At 50.8% G+C, this 23,810-nt stretch overlaps 1 protein-coding gene across 1 annotated transcript in view; it reads left to right on the top strand.

Moving 5' to 3' along the window:
* LOC136591381 (protein sel-1 homolog 3-like) overlaps nt 1-23,810 on the top strand; it is a 49,332-nt gene that overhangs the window by 4,861 nt on the left and 20,661 nt on the right. Inside the window, exons 3-13 of the mRNA XM_066588516.1 lie at nt 998-1,526; nt 4,401-4,527; nt 6,784-6,905; nt 9,620-9,735; nt 10,426-10,475; nt 15,868-16,000; nt 16,116-16,236; nt 16,892-17,035; nt 17,328-17,533; nt 17,629-17,808; nt 17,945-18,064. Coding sequence (XP_066444613.1) covers nt 998-1,526; nt 4,401-4,527; nt 6,784-6,905; nt 9,620-9,735; nt 10,426-10,475; nt 15,868-16,000; nt 16,116-16,236; nt 16,892-17,035; nt 17,328-17,533; nt 17,629-17,808; nt 17,945-18,064 — 1,848 coding nt within the window. The remainder of the gene's footprint in view (nt 1-997; nt 1,527-4,400; nt 4,528-6,783; nt 6,906-9,619; nt 9,736-10,425; nt 10,476-15,867; nt 16,001-16,115; nt 16,237-16,891; nt 17,036-17,327; nt 17,534-17,628; nt 17,809-17,944; nt 18,065-23,810) is intronic.

Genomic DNA, 23,810 nt, shown 5'->3' with positions numbered 1-23,810 from the left:
GTCACCCGCGGTCCTCCCTACATTGTCACCCGCGGTCCTCCCTACATTGTCACCCATCGTATTTACTACATTGTCACCCGACGTATTTATTACATTGTCACCCGCGGTCCTCCCTACATTGTCACCCGCTGTCCTCACTACATTGTCACCCGTGGCCCTCCCTACATTGTCACCCATCGTATTTACTACATTGTCACCCGACGTATTTATTACATTGTCACCCGCGGTCCTCCCTACATTGTCACCCGCTGTCCTCACTACATTGTCACCCGCGGTCCTCCCTACATTGTCACCCGCGGTCCTCCCTACATTGTCACCCATCGTATTTACTACATTGTCACCCGACGTATTTATTACATTGTCACCCGCGGTCCTCCCTACATTGTCACCCGCTGTCCTCACTACATTGTCACCCGCGGTCCTCCCTACATTGTCACCCGCGGTCCTCCCTACATTGTCACCTGTCGTCCTCACTACATTGTCACCCGACGTATTTATTACATTGTCACCCGTGGTCCTCCCTACATTGTCCCCTGTTGTCCTCCCTACATTGTCCCCTGTTGTCCTCCCTACATTGTCCCCTGTTGTCCTCCCTACATTGTCCCCTGTTGTCCTCCCTACATTGTCACCCGTGGCCCTCCCTACATGGTCACCCGTGGCCCTCCCTACATGGTCACCCGCTGTCCTCACTACATTGTCACTCGCCGTCCTCCCTACATTGTCCCCTGTTGTCCTCCCTACATTGTCACCCGCCGACCTCACTACATTGTCACCCACCATCATCTACAAGTCTTGTCGTTCAGCCTGATGTTCTGCTACCTTCCTGCTTCTGAAGATTCCTCTGCCTTTCTTACTTCTCTCTAGCTCCACGGAGCCTCCCCCTAGTGTTGTTCGTCTCATATACTATATGTTCCCCAGCTTCATGATGTTCTCCTCCTTCTGCTGGCTCAGTATTTGTGCTGGATGTATAGAACTAAACCTTCTCTCTTGTTTCCAGTGCTTTTGGATGCAGATAGTCGCATCTCAGACGGACACCACCAGCAGATCCTTCATTGACTTCCTCCACCCACCATTGGAGGTGTCCAAGGGTCTCGTCCTGGTGGTCCTCTTTCACTGTGAGAGGGAGCAGGTGGTTCACATTGATATCTTGGCTTCTTCTCTCACAAAGCCCCTGGTGGGTATATTCAAAAAACTCTGGACTTGTAGCCCTGATGACACAGACTCAACCCGAGAAATCAAGGTGGACGTTCCAGACGAAATGATCTACAGAGATGACTATTTCTTGAGACGGCCTATCCAGGTGAAGGATGTCCTGCTGAGGGCATGGATCACAGATTATCCTGTTGACTTTGAGAAGCCAGACAGATACTCCTTCAGCAATGGGGTGGTCAAAAGGTCCCACCTAATGAAATCCCTACCGCTATATAGTCGACCTTACAAAGTGCATCGGAGAACCCTACGCTGGGACCAGGAGCTACTGTGGAATCTGACGAAGGATGAAATAACACGATGTCCAGTGGAACAAGGTGAGAAAGGATGAGGAGATCTAGCCTGTACTCACTGACCAGGCGGGACCAGGCTACTTACTGCAGCAATGGGTCCTGGTAAAGGTTATTCAGATGAAGGGTGCCAACGTTCTACCTTCCAAGGTCTTCAGTGTTACATCACACAACCCCAGTGATCTATAGAGCGATGAGCAACTCTGTGATGTACAGACCTCATTGACCTATACTGATCGCACTTCATTAGAGCAACCTGTCCTTTATCAGAGCCCCCAGCCCTTTATCAGAGCCCCCAGCCCTTTACCAGAGCCCCCAGCCCTTTACCAGAGCCCCCAGCCCTTTACCAGAGCCCCCAGCCCTTTACCAGAGCCCCCATCCCGTTATCAGAGCCCCCATCCCGTTATCAGAGCCCCCAACCCCTTTATCAGAGCCCCCAACCCCTTTATCAGAGCCCCCATCCCGTTACCAGAGCCCCCATCCCGTTACCAGAGCCCCCATCCCGTTACCAGAGCCCCCATCCCGTTACCAGAGCCCCCATCCCGTTACCAGAGCCCCCATCCCGTTACCAGAGCCCCCATCCCGTTACCAGAGCCCCCATCCCGTTACCAGAGCCCCCATCCCGTTACCAGAGCCCCCAGGCCGTTACCAGAGCCCCCAGGCCGTTACCAGAGCCCCCAGGCCGTTACCAGAGCCCCCAGCCCGTTACCAGAGCCCCCATCCCGTTACCAGAGCCCCCATCCCGTTACCAGAGCCCCCATCCCGTTACCAGAGCCCCCATCCCTTTATCAGAGCCCCCATCCCTTTATCAGAGCCCCCATCCCTTTATCAGAGCCCCCATCCCGTTCCCAGAGCCCCCATCCCGTTCCCAGAGCCCCCAGCCCTTTTATTACAAGCCCTGGCCTTTTATTAGCACCCCGACTTCATTATAGCCCTCGTTCCTTTTACTAGAACTCGCGGCTCTTTATCAGAGCCCCTCATTAGAGCGTGTGGGAGAAGAGAGGGGGGATCTCTTTGGACCTGGTACATTCTGGGGGTCTCTTTATAGTTGTGAACTATTTAGAGATCTTTCTGATGTTCCCCAGAGTTTCTTCTTCCAGCTCCTTCAGTTATGATATACGATTGCTGCTCTGACCGGTCAGTGTCTGTACTTACGGTCCAACCCCCTGCGCTGAATGTTCTCGGGTGTTCTGGAGCTACGAGGGGGGTGATATCTTACAATCAGATACTTTCCTACTTTTTACAGCAATTCCCATTAAAGGTTAAAAATGGGGGAAAAGTTTTGGGCCGTATTAGGAAAGATCCATGGGCGGCAGCGTTGTGTGTGATGCCAGTGATATCACCGCTGTATTTAGTGCATGGAGTTTATCGGACTTCGTTAGGCGGCGTTCACATGGGGGCTGTGTGGAGTGTCCGCAGCGAGTACTGTGCTGCAGACCGGCCGTGGAATGCCCGCCTGCAAGCTGCCCATTCAGTGCTGGTTTTATCGCGAGCGCCCGTGCGGAGATCACGCCGTCATTGAGAGGGGGCAGCAACATAGTGAATTCCACGCCACAAGTCGATTTCCGCGGGGGTTTTGCGCAGGTTATTTCCGCAGCTTGTGGACGAGATTTTCAAAATCTTGTGGACTTTGCTGCTACTGTAAATGCAGAGGAATTTCCCTGCGGAGGGTGAAGCCGACCTCCTGGTTGTATAACATGGGTATTAAACCCGGACTGTCCGCCGCGTTACATGGATGGTGCAGATGGGATGGTGTAAGATGGCGGGGACTAGGGATAATGAAATATCCTGTTGACCTTGGTCCAGAGCCTGTATACCGGGGGCTGCTGGTGGCTCGGTGGGCACACTCTTCTGGGGATTCAGAGAGCATTGTATGAGCCCGGAAGCTGATTGCCCCCAGCTGCCCCCCCCCCCCCCCCACACTACTTTGTCACCCATTGTCCTTACCACATTGCTGCGGCTCCACAGATCTGTCACTCAGATAAGAGGGGGGGATGTTAGAGGCCGCTTGGATTGATGGCGGTTGGGTAGAGGAGTAGATGGGTGATGCTGAATGCCGGTAGCATAGATGATGTTGATGGGATTTGGAGCGGGACGGTGGGAGGGGGTCAGCCTTAGAGGGGTTTACCAGAATAAGGGCAGGAGATAACTTGCTGATTGCGGGGGTCTCACTGCTAAGACCCCTGCCGATCTCACGAACAGGACTCCGAGGCCCCCCTCTCCTGTCACTGTAGGGGGCGCTTCTTCCCCAGCAGGGACGTCACTCTGAATTGAGCGCTGGCTGCGGTCATTGCTCCATTCATTTCATGGGACTGATGGGCGCAGAGCGAGTGCCGCTTGGGTCCTCGGCAGTCCTATTGATATGAATGGAGCATTGTGCGATGGGAGTCTGAATTTAGCGCCAGCAGTTTAAATCGCTGACCCCTTCCTGTCCGCAGGGGCCGATATTCCTGCAGAATGATGTCATCACCAAGTGGGAACCACACCGTGAGGCACCGCTGCGGGTCTGAAGCCTCTAATAAAGGCTGATCAGTGCAGAATATTCCTATTACATCCGGGGACTGAAGGCGTGTCCCGCTGAGGGTTCGTTACAATGTATCACAGCTGGCAATCACAAATCTCTCAATATCTTCTTACAATGTATCAGCCCAGCGTGAACCTCACAGAGGATTGTCTACACTGGATACATTGTAACAAACCCTCAGCTGCAGCAGGTGTGAGCTCAGGACAGGATATCAGCCTCTAGATACCAACAAGAGAGACATCATTTACTGACAGCAAGCAGTGGTGAGGAATTCAAACACAGACCCACATATTCTGAGACAGACGCCCCTTGCGCCCGCCAGTAGGCCGCGCCACATTTCATTAGCGGTGCCTCCTAATCCCGTCTCTTGTCTCCAGAAGTCGTCCAGCTCCTGTCCTTCCTGTACGCCTGCAGCGGGGAGAGCTACGGAGTCCTACGGGCGCTGACGCCGTACGGGGACCGCGTGCTGGAGGCGCAGAGGCAGCGACACGCAACGTCTCCGTGGTAAGTATGCTGAGGCCATAAGATGATGCCTGGTACACGTCCGCAGACACTAGAGGGCGCTCATGTCACCGCTAGCGCACAGCAGGCGTTTGCACAGTTCGGTTCAGCTGGTTCACTGAATTGGATTTGGTGGGAATTAGTTTGAAGCCAACTGGAACGTCGCTGAAACCCCCTAAAACTGGTGTAGGGGCCAAAACAGGTATGTAAGGCTGCCCCCCCCCCCCCCACATATGGCTCCACCACGGTGTTATAACAGGTATGTAAGGCTGCCCCCCCCCCCCACACACATATGGCTCCACCACGGTGTTATAACAGGTATGTAAGGCTGACACCCCCCCTCCACATATAACACCGTGGTGGAGCCAAAACATAGTAACATAATATGTAAGGCTGAAAAAAGCCCCCGTCCGCCTACTTCAGCCTATTACCCCCCAATGTTGATCCAGAGGAAGGCAAAAACCCCAGTGAGGTTGAAGCCAATTTTCCCCATTTCCCATGATTATTTCTTGCCTTGCAGCGCGGGGGTCCGAGCCCCCTGGGTGCACATCAGACCAAGGACAACATTGGTGGCTCAGACTGGGACCTAGGACCGCAGTGCTGGAGGGCAACAAGGCTACCTGCTGAGCCACCGTCCTCCAGGGAACCGGAGAAGAAGCACACAGTACAAACTCCGTGCAGATGTTGTCCTGGGTCAGACATGAACTCCGGATCCAGGTCTGCATTGTGTTACCCACTGATCCACCGATCGTCTCCTGCCTCCTCCAGAGGAGTAGAACCTCAGATGTGAAGCTAGGACCCCAGCACTGCAATGCTACAGTGCTAACCACTGAGCCACCTGCTGCTTCTGCCTTTCTCCATCTCCTTTGAGAAGAAACACAAAACTCCCTGCAGATGTTAGGCCTAGTTCCCGCGGCATTGCCCACAGCTATTAGGTTCTATTGAACGTAATAGCACAATGCTCACGGGGCGGAATTCCGTAATCACCCGCGGCATGCTCTGTTTGCCGCGGGCGTACACGCGGACGGCTTCCATTGCAGTCAATGGAACCTATCCGTCACGCTATCTTCCTCTGTAGCACAGCGGCAGATAACGTGAAAACGCTTCCCTGCCCACCGACGCCCGCGTCATATGGCGCTGTGGGCGTGTCACGTGACACTGCCGGTGTGTCGTGCACTGTACTGCACATGTGCACCGGCACAGGATGCGGGACGTCGGGCAGCGGATCCGGAGGTGAGTATGGGGTCTCTAGGGGGGCGCTGTGACGGACTCCACTGCGGAATTCCGCTCGCGGAGCCCGTCACGGCCGTGGGCACTAGACCTTACCCTTGGTCTGATTTGAATCTAGAATCCTAGGGCTGCAAGGTAACCGTATTAACCACTGAGCCACCTGCTGCTTCTACCTTCGTCAACCTCAGGAGAAGTAATATAGAAGAAGAAGGAGGAAGACGAGGAAGAAAAGGAAAGAGGAGGAGGAGATTTCCTTCTCAGGAGGAGGAGGAAGATTGAAGAAGAAGGAGGCATATGAGCTTGCTGGTTACACTGCTGCCTCGCAGCGCCGGGGTCTTGGGGTCACATCTGACCAGGGACAACATCTGCATGGGGTCTGTATTTTGGGTCAGTAGGTTCATAGCAAAGTTTACTGGGCACAAGCTCCGCCCTCCATGGTCGCTCATCACGGGTCGCCGCGCTCAGGAAGGTTGCATCATCTGGGGACCAAGATGGCGGCACATTCAGTTTTCAGAAAACACAGTGGTTTGAGCGTAATTCACAGTAAAATCGCCATGGCGATGCGGCCGCTGTGACCTTCTGGCCGGCGCGCAGGTTTTGTCCGACTTCCACAACGGCGTTCCGGCAGTTTGCAACTTTTCCCCATTGAAAATAATTGAAGTCACGTGACCACCGCGACTTTATCTGTGGCTCGCGGCACACCGCGCCCCCTTTGGTCAGCTGACCGCATCCGTTTTATCGTACACTATCGCGGTCTTGTGATGCAGATACTGATGGCGAGGATTCTACGGGTCAAACATACTAAAGGAATGTGATTTACATCGAAAACCCTGCGGACAGTAATCGCACCGCCAAGCGGACGCCATTGGCAGTGCGGTCTCCCTAGTCGTAAGGAGATGTCGCGTCCGAGCAGTCACTTGTAGAGAGAAGCGTTACGGACTTGGATGTTACTGCATTGAACTGGACTCTACTCTAGTCACACCCAGAGCTGCTGCTTCAGACCCCCACATTGTGCTCCTCTCTCCCCAGCTCCACGTTCGCCGTCTGGCTGTACGTCACGCAGCGGTGTCCGGTGCCGTTCTGCGGAGTCTTCTATCATCTTGACCTCGGACATAATTACATAACGCCTGCAGTGCTGCTGACGAACACAGGTAGGGTGGCTGCAGCACGGGGGCCGCTGGGAGGTGTGGGGCCTCTGTGACGCATCTCTGTATATACAGGATCACACAGGTACAATGGCAAGAAAAAGTAAGTGAACCCTTTGGGATTCCCTGGATTTCTGCACTGATCGCTGATACAATGTGGTCTGATTGCATTGAAATCACAATTATAGGCAGAACCAATGTAACTAATAAGACAGCTGTACAGCTCATCATCTACACTGCAGGGAGGGAAAGTAAGTGAACCCTAGAATCTAATAGCCTGTAGGTCCTCTCCAGCAGCAGTCACCACCACTAAATAGTTCCTGTAGCTGCAAAGATTTACATAATGTTGGGGAAGAGTTTTGGACCTTTTGCCCTTACAAATATGTTTCAGTTCATTAGTATTTCTGTGGTGCCTTGTGTGCACAATCCTCTTCTGGTCACCCACAGCATCTCCATAGCGTGAAGGTCAATACTTGGTCTTCCCAAAACACAAACCTTTTTATCTTTCAACCTTTTCTTTAATTGATTACTTGTGAGCTTTGGTCGTTGTCTTGTGGCATCAGCCAAGGTCCCTTCAGCTTGAGGTCCTGGCCAGCCGCCCTCACATACTCCTGTAAGATGTTCTGATCATCTGAGTAAAGAGCTCCCAACCATCATGCCCCTTCTACCATATTCTCACCCATGATGACCCCTCCACCGCAGCCTGAGGATTGATGTACACGCAGGTCGTTGGCTTCTGTAGCTTACATCGAGGCACGGCTCACATTGACCAATCACTGAGAACAGATCTGTTAGCAACCAGGCTCTGTGGGCCTCAATTTAATAGGCAAAGCACCTGTGAAAACCGCAGCACCGTCTCATCTCCGTAACTGAAACACCTTGTGCCAATTGGCTCTTGGAAAAGTTATTAACACAGAGGTTCACTTACTTTCCTCCTGTACTGTGGATGATGGGCGGTACAGCTGTGTGTTATTAGTTACATTACATAGGGGGTCACTTACTTTCCTCCTGTACAGTGGATGATGGGAGGTACAGCTGTGTGTTATTAGTTACATTACATAGGGGGTCACTTACTTTCCTCCTGCACCGTGGATGATGGGCGGTACAGCTGTGTGTTATTAGTTACATTACATAGGGGGTCACTTACTTTCCTCCTGCACCGTGGATGATGGGCGGTACAGCTGTGTGTTATTAGTTACATTACATAGGGGGTCACTTACTTTCCTCCTGTACTGTGGATGATGGGCGGTACAGCTGTGTGTTATTAGTTACATTACATAGGGGGGTCACTTACTTTCCTCCTGGACTGTGGGGGATGGGCAGTACAGCTGTGTGTTATTAGTTACATTACATAGGGGGTCACTTACTTTCCCCCTGTACTCTGGATGATGGGTGGTACAGCTGTGTGTTATTAGTTACATTACATAGGGGGTCACTTACTTTCCTCCTGCACTGTGGGGGATGGGCCGTACAGCTGTGTGTTATTAGTTACATTACATAGGGGTCACTTACTTTCCTCCTGTACTGTGGATGATGAGTAGTACAGCTGTGGGGGGTCACTTACTTTCCTCCTGCACTGTGGGGGATGGGCGGTACAGCTGTGTGTTATTAGTTACATTACATAGGGGGTCACTTACTTTCCTCCTGCACTGTGGGGGATGGGCGGTACAGCTGTGTATTATTAGTTACATTACATAGGGGGTCACTTACTTTCCTCCTGTACTGTGGATGATGGGCGGTACAGCTGTATTATTAGTTACATTACATAGGGGGTCACTTACTTTCCTCCTGCACTGTGGGGGATGGGCGGTACAGCTGTGTGTTATTAGTTACTCTGTATTTATGTATAAATGTGAATTAGATACAATTGTATTAGTAATCAGTACAGAAGTCCTAAGGGTTCACTTACTTTCTCCTGTGTGTCTGCAGATATATTGTGTGCGCTCCGGCTTAGTCTTCTCAGCGGGATTACAGGGAATTACATAATAATCCCAGCACCGCTATATGAGTCAGTGCGATGAAATCTCTCCAGGATGATAGGCGGTGACCGTGTCAGGTGACCATGTGCCATCGTGACCGCATCATCACCGGGGTGAAGCAGAGGCCAGCGGCCGGGAGGGGGTGTATGTATTATAAATAAGGACACTGTGTGGTGGGGGGTATATACATGAAGAATGGTCCATCTGGTATGTATGGTGCCGAACATTAGGCATGGGAGGAGTCTGCTTTCTGAAGTCCCTCCCCCAAGGAGCTTGCAGAAGTGTATGTCCCATCATCTGTAATGTATAGGTCACACGCTATGGAACTATCATGGCCAGGATGTGACTGAGGACAGAGTGTAACATGACTGGACATGTCTTTGTCCTTCATTTGCTGAAATACTCTGTGCTGCTGGGGCTCTCGGAGGATTTAGGGGTTGGGGGTTTGCCTAAAATCCAGAGTGGTAATCTGCGCTGTGTGAACAGGTGCCATATTGTTCCTGAACCCTGAGCTGCAGCGTGTGTGCAATGTGCCTGGCACGACTCGCAGTAAACCCGCTGCTGCTACGATGTTGTTTTATGGCAGGAAGTGTTGTCATGTTCCCGCCTGTTAAATGGAGATGTTTGTACAGGATGCAGTCTGCAGGGACGGACAACGGGGACAACCCCCCCCCCCCCTTACCCAAATACGGTTCCCGGACCGCCGGCTAATAACGCTCTTATGTGTGTCCTTGTCTCCAGGTCGTCTGCACGTTCAGGTGGAGCTGCTCTCCGGGAAGCCCGAGGCGTTCCTGAGCCGGGAGCCCGTGCCAGTGGGGCAGTGGTGCCAGATCCAGCTGACACTGGAGACCTCGCTGGTGGGGATATATTCTATATACTGCATGATCCCCCTATATCCAGAGCTGCACTCACACTTCTGCTATGATAGCATTTGTTATACTCCAGTCCCTTCCAGAGCTGCAGTCACAATGCTTTCATTAAATCTTTTGTTGTACTCTGGTCACATCCAGAGCTGCGGTCACAATTCTGCCATGACATTAATGTACGGGGGCTCATTCTCACCAGGGTGAATACGCCCCATATTGTGCCCATTCTGTTGGTCTATTCACAACAGCGGATTTTTCATGAGATTTTCTGGCCCCGCGGCGCCTCCTATTTTGGTGCGTGTTACGGAATAGGCCATAGAAGTGAATGGGCCGGGGGGAATCCGCAGTGAGTATACCGGAGACGTGTATACACTGCTGATCTGAGAACAACGCGCCGGCAAAGAAATGCAGAAGGGACAAAATACACAGAGAATGAGCCCCTGTACTCTGGTCACATCCAGAGCTGCAGTCTTCTGAGAATGAGCCCCTGTACTCTGGTCACATCCAGAGCTGCAGTCTTCTGAGAATGAGCCCCTGTACTCTGGTCACATCCAGAGCTGCAGTCTTCTGAGAATGAGCCCCTGTACTCTGGTCACATCCAGAGCTGCAGTCTTCTGTTAGTACAGCATGTATAATATGGTGGGGATGATGATGATGATGATGATCTCATTGTCTCTCTAGGCAAACTTGACCATCGTCTGTGGAGAGCGAGTGGAGGAGGTGACCTACAGGTAATGTCTGCTCTCACCTGTATACTGCCAGCACTGAGGCTCGTATATCGCTGTCCTCCATTTATCAGCCTGCTGCGGCCTTCATATGTTTGTAAATCCTTCACTGATCTTGTCTTATACTCCGGTCACACCCAGAGCTGCATTCACAGTTCAGCTCAGTGCTGGCAGTCATCTGAGCTCTTGTAGTAAATGCACTACTGTCTGACAAGGTCGACAGAATTGTGAGCACAGCTCTGGGTGTGATGAGACAGGGTCAGTAGTAGGATTTGCTTTGGTCAGGAAGGTATCACTTCTCCTTATGGAGACACCTAGGAGGTGAGTGAGGAGACTTGTAAGGCCATGCAGGCTCCTCTGGGAAATATGCAAATAAGGGAGGTGGAACAACACCTCTGCAGCGCCAGCTCTGCAAGTCTTTATAACATTGACTGGGTTTCTGCCCCTCCTCAGTGTGCAGAGAGGCCTATGAGGAGACTTATGCTGCCTTCCAATAGGTGGCGCTGCAGAGCCATTGTCCCATCTTTTGCATTATGTGTTCCGATGCAGAAATAAAGAGGTGGAGTTTACACAGTAACTCCTACCCTTTCTGCCTGCACCCTCTAGGTCTCCTTCAGGGGCAGATTAAGGTTACAATGGGCCCTAGGCTGTATGACGATTGTGGGCCCCTACCAGGATACATTTTTTACATGATCTGAGACAACATATATACAGTACCAGAACCAAGCTTATTGAATAGATACACTGCCTAGAATAAAGCTTACTCCATAGATACAGTACCAGAACCAAGCTTACTCCATAGATACGGTATCAGAACCAAGCTTACTACATAGATACGGTACCAGAACCAAGCTTACTACATAGATACGGTACCAGCTTATGTTTGCCTCTGTCAAAGAAAAAATAGATCCATTTCCAGTGTAAAAAAAGAACGAAAAGCAGCAAAAAGAAAAGCCGGTTCCGTGAAGATCAAGAAACCGCAGGCCTGCAGGGGGAGCTATGAGACATCTGAAAGAAAAACCGGCAGCAACCAATCACAGAGCAGCTCTCATTTCCAAGAGCAGAAAGTAGCACCGCATGCTGCATGATTCTGCGCCAGATCCGCACCGAGACCCCGAATGTCGCCTCCAGCACAGATGTGGGCGGAGCCTCAGAATCGTTTATCTCGTGGCGCCGGTAATCCATGCGATGTAATAGATTACATGTAGCCTGCGGCTGTCATGGATCTGATCGCTTGTGTCTCGTCAATTTCAGTATGTCGGCGGCACAACTCGCAGTGTAAAAACACGTATCAGCCGCCATATCTCTGATCCACCAAGCGGGCGCCCAGGAAGATCTCTGCAGGATCTGCTCACGAATAAAGGATCTGGGAACGTTTAGCAGAAGAGAAGGCTGAGAGGAGACTTAATAGCTGTCTACAAATATCTGAAGGGCCGTCACAGTGCAGAGGGATCAGCCCTATTCTCATCTGTACAAGGAAAGACTAGAAGCAATGGGATGAAACTGAAAGGGAGGAGACACAGATTAGATATTAGACAGTGAGAGGGATCAATGAGTGGAACAGGTTGCCACGGGAGGTGGGGAGTTCTCCTTCAATGGAAGTGTTCAATCAAAGGCTGGACAAATATCTGTCTGGGATGATTTAGTGATCCTGCACTGAGCAAGGGGTTGGACCCGATGACCCCGGAGGACTCGATGACCCCAGAGAGGGTGTGAGGGATAGGTCTGTGCAGCATGGGGGGAGCATCCTGTGGCCACTTATTACATATGTCTTTGGCCTGCGCGGTTCAGTGACTAACTTATAAACTTGACATCCTCCACCGCCCTCCACACTACTTTTCAGTATGCATTGTTCACCTATTTGGTGTACAGCTCTTTATATTATATTATCGCCCATATCCTCCACTGTCCTCCTTGTTACGTTCCAGTTTCCAATGCTCATCGATTTGGCGTGCAGTTCTTTACAATGCATTTTGTATTATTGCCCGCATCTTCCACCACCTTCTGTATGTTTCTTTCCAGCTTCCTGTGCTCATCTGTTTGGCGTGCAGCTCTTTACAATGTATTTTGCATTATCACCTGCATCCTCCAACACCTTCTTTATTACTTCCCAATTCCCTGCACTCACCTATTTGTTGTGCTGATGACCCTGGTGGACCTGATGACCCTGGAGGTCCCTTCCAACTCTACCAGTCTGTGATTCCTGCGCGCTGCAAGCATTGACGGGTCAGTCATCCCATCAGGACAGGCGCCACCATCAAACATTACTTCATAGAGAAACATACTGGATTTTTTGTTTGAAAACCAGCGCCCCCTTTGGTTTAAACAAGAGATCTCACCTGATTTTGAGGGTCCGGTCTTCTATCTTATGTTTGCTTCCTTTTATATGCTTAGTCACATGACTCATTTTTTATTGGTGGTTTGCCTCTTCTTCCCCTGAAGCGGATGCGCCACATTCTTACGCTATGACTAAAAGCTGCTGTGAGAGCTTGAAACGCGTCACTTGTCGCACCATTGTATGTCCTTCCTCAGAACCTACAACCTTGCCCTCCACCGTGCCAAATAAGGCTACTTCACCTCTCTCGTCTCCTCATTATCGCACAACCCTAAACGGCTCTTTGATACTTTTCACTCCCTTCTCAGCCCTAAACCGCAGCCCCCAGTGATGGATCTCAGTGCTGAAGAGCTGGCTGACTACTTCAAAAAGAAAATTGACGACATCCATCAGGAAATAACTTCCCAATCCCAGACTAGCCCTGACCCTAGTCTTGTCAGCACTGCATCTAGCTCCTGCTCACTGTCTGTACTCAGACCAGAGACAGAGGAAGAAGTCTCCATATTGCTCTTCTCTGCTCGCCCCACCACCTGCGCTAGCGACCCCCTCCCCTCACACCTCCTCCGATCCCTCTCCCCAGTGGTCATCTCCCATCTCACCACTATATTCAACCTCTCTCTGACCTCTGCAAGCTTTCCCTCTTCTTTCAAACACGCCATCATATCCCCACTGCTAAAGAAGCCGACTCTGGATGCGACTGATGCTGCCAACTACCGACCCATCTCAAACCTCCCCTTCATCTCCAAACTACTAGAACGGCTGGTTTACTCCCACCTTGTAAGCTACCTATCAGAGAACTCTCTTCTTGACCCCCCACAGTCTGGCTTCCGACCTCCACACTCGACAGAAACTGCCCTTACAAGGGTATCCAATGACCTACTGACAGCCAATTCGAGGGGTGATTACTCCCTACTGATCCTCCTCGACCTCTCTGCAGCATTTGACACTGTTGACCACAAACTCCTCAGTATGCTTCGCTCCATCGGCCTAAAGGACACTGCTCTCTCCTGGTTCTCCTCCTACCTATCTGACCGCTCATTCAGCGTCTCCTTTGCTGGCTCTACCTCCCCTCCTCTCCCCCTTGCTGTTGGGGTCCCCCAAGGCTCGGTCCTCGGCCCCCTTCTCTTCTCCATCAACACAGCCCGTATTGGACAAACCATCAGGAGATTTGGCCTCCAATACCACCTCTATGCTGATGACACCCAGCTCTACACCTCTTCCTGTGACATCTCTGCACCTTTCCTCCAGAACATCACCGACTGTCTGTCCGCTGTCTCTAACACCATGTCCTCTCTCTACCTAAAACTGAACCTCTCAAAAACTGACCTGCTGGTGTTTCCGCCCTCCACTAACCGACCTCATCCTGACATCTCCATCTCAGTGTGTGGCACCATAACTCCCAGCACGCCCGCTGCCTTGGGGTCATATTCAGCTCTGATCTCTCTTTTACCCCCTACAACCAATCCAAGGCCCGAACATGTCAGCTGCACCTCAAGAACATCGCAAGAATCCGCTCTTTTCTCACTGTAGACACGCTAAAAACGCTCACTGTTGCCCTCATCCACTCCCGGCTCGATTATTACAACTCGTTGCTGATCGGCCTCCCCTGCACCAGACTCTACCCTCTCCAATCCATCCTGAATGCGGCAGCCAGGCTCATCTTCCTGTCCAGCCGCTACTCGGACACCTCTGCCCTGTGCCGGTCACTGCACTGGCTGCCCGTTAAATACAGAATTCAATTTAAACTTACTACCTTCATCCACAAAGCCCTCCACAGTGCAGCGCCACCCTATATTGTATCCCTCATCCACAGTGCAGCGCCCCCCTACATTGTATCCCTCATCCACAGCACCGCACCCCCCTATATTGTATCCCTCATCCACAGTGCAGTGCCCCCCTATATTGTATCCCTCATCCACAGCACAGCGCCTCCCTATATTGTATCCCCCATCCACAGCACCGCGCCCCCCTATATTGTATCCCTCATCCACAGTGCAGTGCCCCCCTATATTGTATCCCTCATCCACAGCACAGCGCCTCCCTATATTGTATCCCCCATCCACAGCACAGCTCCGCCCTACATTGTATCCCTGAGCCGCAGCACCGCCCGCCCTACATTGCTTTCCTCATCTCAATCCACCACCCAGCCCGGGCCCTCCGCTCTGCTAATGAAATCAAACTGAGTGCCCCTTTAATTCGGACCTCTCATTTCCGCCTCCAAGACTTCTGCAGAGCAGCAGCGGTCCACTGGAACGCACTACCAAAAATTATCGAGGCAATCCTTGACACACAATACTTCAGGCGTGCTCTAAAAAACGCACCTCTTCAGGGTAGCATACTATATCTCCTAAACAAACCCCTCAGTACTCTGTCTGATAACATGCTCCCTGACCTACTGACTGCAATCCCTGCTAGCCATCATCAACTGCCCCTGCAGTCATACCGATCCAGCTACTATACGGCCTGACCATTGTCTATGTGTATAGCATCCCTCACTCTCCACCCCGCCGTACCGGGCACATCTCCAGCCCTTTTACCTTCTGTATCCCCCCATTACTTGTAGTATGTAAGCTCGTTGGAGCAGGACCCTCACCCCTATTGTTTCCATCAGCTGATTACTATGTAACCGTTGTCTTATTTCCCCTGTATTGTAAGCGCTGCAGAATATGTTGGCGCTATATAAATAAAGATTATTATTATTCCTGTTGGGATATTCATGCGTCTCACCGTGATTTTATGGCTGCCGGGTCCTCTTCTTGCCGCCTTCTGCAGTTGATTCTGGTCACATCCGTCTGCATAATATCCTCTGTGATTCAGCACAGCGCAAGATATGCTGCAGATTCCGGTGCCGACCTGCATCAAGATCCACCGGACTGAACACGGCCAGATACATTTTTTGCGTACACACGTATATTTTACCTACACACAGTGGCGGGCACAAGTAGAGTAGAGCTGATCTTAGTGGCAGTCAGTGGACTACTATACGGGCCCCCGGGAGCCCAGGGTGGTCGCCCTACCGCTCCTATTATAATCCGCCATTGGTCTCCTCTATATTTCCTCCAGATTCTCAGATTCAGTTCTATTCTCGGATACGACTGGAAGTTTCCATCTTGGCGGTTCTAAATACGTGCCAGGGATGAGCGGATTCTATGGGCCGAGTGTTTACTACCGGAACAGGATTGTGCCCGTATACAAGGTACCCATAGTGGTGTTGTGGCCCCATGTAGGGCGTTGGGTTGGCGGGGGGTGATTGGGTTAGGGTCAAGTCTGGGATCACATGATTTCCTCCACCATGTATTTTTTCTTCTAAGACTCCACTCCCGCGGCTTGTAGACGGCATGGAGCTCCCTCATTGGGTCCGGAAGTGCGAGGCCTTCACACGGGAATGTGCCATGAGGTTCCACCATTTTGTATTGCAGCAGAAGAAGACAGGTACAAATACAGCTCTCTGCCCTCTAATCGTGGGGGTGATTAGGACAATGTCCCCCTCATGTCTTCCCCCATACCGGTAGACCACTTACAAGGTTTCTTATTCCTGCACCTCCTCCCTTTGTCATGTTCATTTTAAAATCTTAATTTCTTTTATAGTCTTCTTTTTATTATCTGTGGGGGAGGGGGTGTGAGGGACAAGTCTGTGCAGCATGGGGGGAGCATCCTGTGGCCACTTATTACATATGTCTTTGGCCTGCGCGGTTCAGTGACCAACTTATAAACATGACATCCTCCACCGCCCTCCACACTACTTTCAGTATGCATTGCTCACCTATTTGGTGTACAGCTCTTTATATTATATTATCGCCATATCCTCCACTGTCCTCCTTGTTACTTTCCAGCTTCCTGTGCTCATCTGTTTGGTGTGCAGTTCTTTACAATGTATTTTGTATTATTGCCCGCATCTTCCACCACCTTCCGTATGTTTCTTTCCAGCTTCCTGTGCTCATCTGTTTGGCGTGCAGCTCTTTACATTGTATTCTGCATTCTCACCTGCATCCTCCAACACCTTCTTTATTACTTCCCAATTTCCTGCACTCACCTATTTGTTGTGCAGTTCTTTATATTGTATTATTGCCCGCATCCTCCACCACAGGTGTCTGCACTGACTTCTACCACAGAAACCAGATTCATTATGGCAGTGGGTCTTCTGGGCCACAGTGCTCCACATGGGATTCGCCTCCTCTCCCACACAGAGTCGTTATCACCAGGCTGCTTAGGAGGAGGGTGAGCAGAGCAGGTGAGGTCGCTGACCCGGGTTTGTTGGGAATGGCTATAGTGTCCATATTGGAGCTGTTATTTGATATGATGGTGTATGAAGGGCACCCCCCATGATGCCCATCCAGCAGTACAGCGTAGTGCAGCTAAATTCTTAGGGGTGTCGGTGGGTCATCACAGTGAATGCAGCTTTGGGTGTGACAGGAGTAGAGGACTCAGGATGACTATGGGAATAGGTAAAAGATTCACAACTCTACATTCTGTCCCTGCCTTAGTTCATGTGATTGTGCCAATGACTGGTGCATGTCTTGCAGGTCACGCCACCTTTAATCATGAGCTCTTTGGCCAAGCCCTGTACAGATTATTCCATAAGAAGGTCCTGGCTGCTGATGGTTTCTCCAGGATGAGACGCTCTCTAGCGCTCTTGCTCCAGGCTGGATGTCTGGGGTATCACCCTGCACTGTACACCGCGGCAGTGCTGCACCAAACAGGGCTGGGGGTCAAAAAGGACACATCTAAGGTATTGTATATCCTGGCGTTAAAGATGGCGGCACTTGTGATGCGTGCGGAGACGATTGCGTTTTTTGCTATGTTTTACTTCCTCCCCATCCGCAGGCCCTGAAGTTCAGTCTTATAGCTGCGCAGAATGGCGAGCGTCTCTCTCAGCTGTTTCTTGGGCACAAGCACCACCTGGGCGCGGACGGGTACCCGGTAGATTACGACCTGTCCTATGCATATTACTCCAACATTGCTCGCCAGACGATGACGGACCGCCTGCAGCCGGACAAGCACCAGGTGTGATAGTATCCTTGCCACGGATAGGTGTCCACCACCATGCTGTTTATGACCTCGCTGAGGCACTTAATACCTCTCGGGTAAACTAATGTAAGTCAATGGCTGAGATAAAGAGACAAGCATCTGTTCCCTGCAGGCGTATGTGGAGAACATCCGGGTGACCGATGAGAACGTCCTGAAACAACAGACAAAAGAAAATGATGACCTCTTCATGTGGCTGAGGTTCCAGGCGAGACAAGGGGTGTCCTCAGCTCAGGTACTGGTAGTGGGGGGATATGGTGGAAAGAAGGGGTGTCCTCAGCACAGCTACTGGTGGTGGGGGGATATGGTGGAGACAAGGGGTGTCCTCAGGTACTGGTAGTGGGCAAATATGGTGGAGAAAGGGGTGTCCTCAGCTCAGGTACTGGTGGTGGGGGGATATGGTGGAGACAAGAGCTGTCCTCAGGTACTGGTAGTGGGGGGATATGATGGGGAACAGGGTGTCCTCAGGTACTAGTGGTGGGGGGATATGGTGGAGACAAGAGGTGTCCTTAGCTCAGGTAATGGTAGTGGGGGGGGGGGGGGAGGATGGGGAACAGTACTGGTGGTGGGGGGATATGGTGAAGACAAGGGGTGTCCTCAGGTACTGGTAGTGGGGAGATATGGGGGAGACAAGGTGTGTCCTCAGCTCAGGTACTGGTAGTGGGGGGATATGGTGGAGACAAGGGGTGTCCTCAGGTACTGGTAGTGGGGGGATATGGTGGAGACAAGGGGTGTCCTCAGCTCCGGTACTGGTAGTGGGGGGATATGGTGGAGACAAGGGGTGTCCTCAGGTACTGGTAGTGGGGGGATATGGTGGAGACAAGGGGTGTCCTCAGGTACTGGTAGTGGGGGGATATGGTGGAGACAAGGGGTGTCCTCAGGTACTGGTAGTGGGGGGGATATGGTGGAGACAAGGGGTGTCCTCAGGTACTGGTAGTGGGGGGGATATGGTATGGATATAATAATAATAATAATGTTTATTTGTATGGCGCCAACTTATTCCGCAGCGCTTTCAAGCATGGGATAAATGCAAAACAACACAGCAATTACAATGTGAGGTACAATCCGTTTGAAACAATTGGGTTGAGGGTGGTACAGAAGGTGCAAGTGGGGGGGGGGCGAGGCATGGGGAACACAGGCAGTAGGGGATTTCATGGGTTGGGCGGTAAGGAGATTTATGGGATTAGAGGTTGTATGTGATAGGCAGGGAGGATGGTGTGGGGAGCCATAGGGAGGGGCGGGGGACTAGGTCAGGGGATTTGGTATGCCTCCCTGAGGAGGTGCATTTTTAAGGCGCGTCTGAAAATTTTTAAGGCGCGTTTGTGCATTGGGGATTATCCGGATGCCTTGGGGTAGAGCGTTCCAGTGGATGGGTGCTGCTCTGGAGGCGAGCATCTGAGGTTCGTATTAGAGGGGTGTTTAGTCTGAGTGTGTTAGCCGATCGGAGTGAGCGCGCTGGGTGGTGTACTGACAGTAGGGAGGCGATGTATGGTGGTGTACGGACAGTAGGGAGGCGATGTATGGTGGTGTACGGACAGTAGGGAGGCGATGTATGGTGGTGTACGGACAGTAGGGAGGCGATGTATGGTGGTGCAGCGCCATGCAGAGCTTTGTGGGTGAGGAGTTTAAACTTAGTTCTGCAGTGGATGGGCAGCCGGTGCAGCGACTGGCATAATGCAGAGGCATCTGAGTAACGACTGGATAGAAAAATGAGTCTAGCTGCTGCATTTAGTATGGATTGGAGTGGAGCGAGTCCGGTGCGGGGGAGGCCAATGAGTAGTGAGTTGCAGTAGTCAAATTGGGAGTGAATGAGGGCGACCACGAGTGTCTTTAGCGTGTCCGTGGTTAGGAACTGCCGGATTGTAGCAATATTCCTGATGTGTAGGTGACATGTTCGGGCCAGAGATTGGATGTGGGGGGTAAGGCCGCCTGCACACGGGCGGAAATCCCACGGCGGGATTTCCGCCGCTCAAAGCCTGCATAGGAGTGCATTACAATACGCACTCCTATGCAGACGGCCGTGGTTTGGCCGAGCAAATTGTCGCGCGGCAAACAAACCGCGGCATGTCCTATTTTTGTGCGGGGCTCCCGCGCATGCGCCGGCTGCCCGGCAGCCAGCACATGAAAGAGCCGGGGCCACCGGGCGCGGGTGAGTACGCGCTGCTCTCTGCAGGCGCTCGAGTCGGGTCCCGCGGCGAGAATCCTCGCCGCCGGATCCGACCCACTCATCTGCAGGCGGCCTATAGGAGAGGTCAGAGTCCAGTGTGACCCCAAGGCATCGGGCATGCGGTCTGGGGGTTATGATGGTGCCAGACACTGGAATGGAGATGTTGAGGGGAGGTCGGTTAGAAGGTGGAAAGACAAGGAGGTCAGTTTTAGAGAGGTTTAGTTTGAGAAAAAGCAAATTTACAAGGGCAGCTAATCCCAGTCAGAACTTTGGGAAATTTACTGCTAGGACCTTCCAAACTAATAAAATTAAAAAATACCTTTTATTAAATTCCTTTAAAAGAAGAACAAAACAAATACAAACAAATAAGGGGAAGATTAGGATTAAGAAGGCCACTAGTGACTAGTGACCAAACAGGTTGGAGTCGTATAATAGGACTCAACCTTAAAAAACGACAGCAACCGCCACTTCTGAAATATGAACAATGGGAAATCGAGTCATGTGATGAAGCTCAATTGATGTACAACATTGATCATAGATCCAGAAAAGTGATCAAATAAAGTAGAATCACTCTAAATCTGGTATCCTAATGTGCGTCGTATAGTGGGAAGGACTTGCACATAAGGAGTTTGCTCTTAAAGCAAAAATGCGCGTTACCCAACGCGTTTCTCCCAACTGGTGGGTTCCTCAGGGGTTACAATGCGCTAGTTCCAACCAAAAGGTTGGGTTGTGGCTAAATTTTTATAAAGTGTGGAAGCCACACATAGTCCAGGACTGATAATCATGGACCAGTGGTCGCCAAGATGATCTGTCTCTAAATGTAAATGCAATGCAGCGAAGAATTCCAGTGCACCGCAATTTACAAAAATCAGAAAAGAATGACCTATGACGTGGCAATGATGGTCACGGTAATGGTCATTAAGAGGACAAAATTATCCTCAAAGTACAAGATGAGATCAAAAAGAGATATATAAGCCGTCAGATGCTATCAATAACCTAAGCCCTTCAAGTCCTCAAGATAGATTTGCAGCTACCTAAATGATAAGAAACTATCTGAAGTTGCTAAATAGACTGATAATGCAACTCGAGTGAGTAGCTGAAGGGGACTAGCCCCTAGGTCAGGACAAAGAACTTAAAATCAAAGAAAATAAAGACAAAACGGCGGCATGTCAGTCCTTGTGGTGGAGTTAAGTAAAGAACAGTTAAGTTCTTTGTCCTGACCTAGGGGCTAGTCCCCTTCAGCTACTCACTCGAGTTGCATTATCAGTCTATTTAGCAACTTCAGATAGTTTCTTATCAGTTAGGTAGCTGCAAATCTATCTTGAGGACTTGAAGGGCTTAGGTTATTGATAGCATCTGACGGCTTATATATCTCTTTCTGATCTCATCTTGTACTTTGAGGATAATTTTGTCCTCTTAATGACCATTACCGTGACCATCATTGCCACGTCATAGGTCATTCTTTTCTGATTTTTGTAAATTGCGGTGCACTGGAATTCTTCGCTGCATTGCATTTACATTTAGAGACAGATCATTTTGGCGACCACTGGTCCATGATTATCAGTCCTGGACTATGTGTGGCTTCCACACTTTATAAAAATTTAGCCACAACCCAACCTTTTGGTTGGAACTAGCGCATTGTAACCCCTGAGGAACCCACCAGTTGGGAGAAACGCGTTGGGTAACGCGCATTTTTGCTTTAAGAGCAAACTCCTTATGTGCAAGTCCTTCCCATTATACGACGCACATTAGGATACCAGATTTAGAGTGATTCTACTTTATTTGATCACTTTTCTGGATCTAAGATCAATGTTGTACATCAATTGAGCTTCATCACATGACTCGATTTCCCATTGTTCATATTTCAGAAGTGGCGGTTGCTGTCGTTTTTTAAGGTTGAGTCCTATTATACGACTCCAACCTGTTTGGTCACTAGTCACTAGTGGCCTTCTTAATCCTAATCTTCCCCTTATTTGTTTGTATTTGTTTTGTTCTTCTTTTAAAGGAATTTAATAAAAGGTATTTTTTAATTTTAGTTTGAGAAAAAGGGAGGACATAGTGTTAGAGACAGCGGACAGACAGTCAGTGATATTTTGGAGGAATGGTCCAGAGATCTCACGAGAGGAGGTGTATAGTTGGGTGTCGTCAGCATAGAGATGGTATTGGAGGCTGAATTTGTGGATGGTTTGTCCAATTTGGGCAGTATAGATAGAGAAGAGAAGGGGTCCAAGGACCGAGCCCTGGGGTACCCCGACAGCGAGAGGAAGAGAAGGGGAGGCAGACCCAGCAAAGGAGACACTGAAAGAGCGGTCAGATAGGTAGGAAGAGAACCAGGAGAGAGCAGTGTCCTTTAGACCATTAGAGCGGAGCATAGTGAGAAGGAGGGTATGGTCAACAGTGTCAAATGCAGCACAGAGGTCAAGGAGGATTAGTAGGGAGTAGTCACCTCCAGACTTTGCCATCATCAAGTCATTTGATACTTTTGTGAGGGCAGTTTTGGTCGAGTGTAGAGAGCGGAAACCAGACTGGAGGGGGTCAAGGAGCGAGTTGTCAGAGAGAAAGCGTGTGAGGTGGGAGAAGACCAGGCGTTCTAGTAATTTGGAGATGAAGGGGAGAATTGAGACGGGTCGGTAGTTGGTGGCATCGGTCAGATCAAGGGTTGTTGTTTTTTTTAGCAGAGGGGATATAATGGAGTGTTTGAATGAGGAGGGAAAAGTGCCAGAGGTTAGGGAGAGGTTGCAGATTGTGGTGAGGTGAGTAATGAGAGCTGGAGAAAGGGACCGGAGGAGGTGAGAGGGGAGAGGGTCGCTAGCACAGGTGGTGGGGCGGGAAGCGGAAAGGAGCCTGGAGACTTCTTCCTCTGTCGTTGGTTCTAGCGTAGATAGTGAGTAGGTGCTGGATGCAGTGCTGAGGAGACTGGGATCGGGGCTAGCCGTGTAGTTTCTGGGGATTTCTTTTCGGATGTTATCAATTTTGTCTTTGAAATAGGCGCTAGTTCTCCAGCAGTCAGGTCTGTCGCAGGGGCCTGTTCTTTGGAGCTGAGGAGGGAGTAGAAGGTGTCAAAGAGTCGTTTGGGGTTGTGGGATAATGAGGAGACAAGGGAGGTGAAATAAACTTGTTTGGCGTGGTGAAGGGCTAGGTTATAAGTTTTAAGCATGAATTTGAAGTGGGAGACGTCTGCGGGCAGCTTAGATTTTCTCCACAGCCGCTCAGCACGCCTAGAGCACCACTGGATGATACACGTTTGGGACGTGAGCCAAGGTTGCCGTGGTTGACGTCAGGGGTCACGGGTGGTGCTGCTTAATCCAGGGCACGGCTGAGGGTGGTGTGGTAGTGTTTGGCTGCCAGGTTAGGGCAGGGGAGGAGAGAGATAGGGGAACAGGGAGGACTGTAGGCTCTCGGCGAACTGTTGGGTGCAGACGGTCTGGAGGTTCCTAGAGGTGCGATAGGTGGAGATATTAGGGTGCCTGATGGAGAAGGAGAGGAGGTTGAGATCTGAGAGTGGAAGGAGGATTTAGTAAAGTGAGAGGCAGAGCAGAGACGAGGAAGATTAGTTTGAGTGTTGCCGTCCCTATGAGTGGGGAGATTAGTGATAGGCCGGGGGAGGAGGTGAGCTTTAAAAGCCAGGAGGCAGATGAGGAGGTCATTAGTAGGGATGTTGAAATCGCCGAGGATGAGGGTTGGGATTTCACAGGATAGGAAGTGGGGGAGCCTGGCAGCGAAGTGGTCTAGGAACAGGCGGGTGGGACCTGGGGGCCAGTAGATAACTGGAACAAGCAGGGGCAGTGGGTGGAAGAGTCACAGGGTGTGAACA

The sequence above is a fragment of the Eleutherodactylus coqui genome, chromosome 1 (assembly GCF_035609145.1).
Source record: "Eleutherodactylus coqui strain aEleCoq1 chromosome 1, aEleCoq1.hap1, whole genome shotgun sequence".
In the NCBI taxonomy this organism is placed as follows: Eukaryota; Metazoa; Chordata; class Amphibia; order Anura; family Eleutherodactylidae; genus Eleutherodactylus; species Eleutherodactylus coqui.
This window is presented reverse-complemented; position numbering and strand designations above follow the sequence as displayed.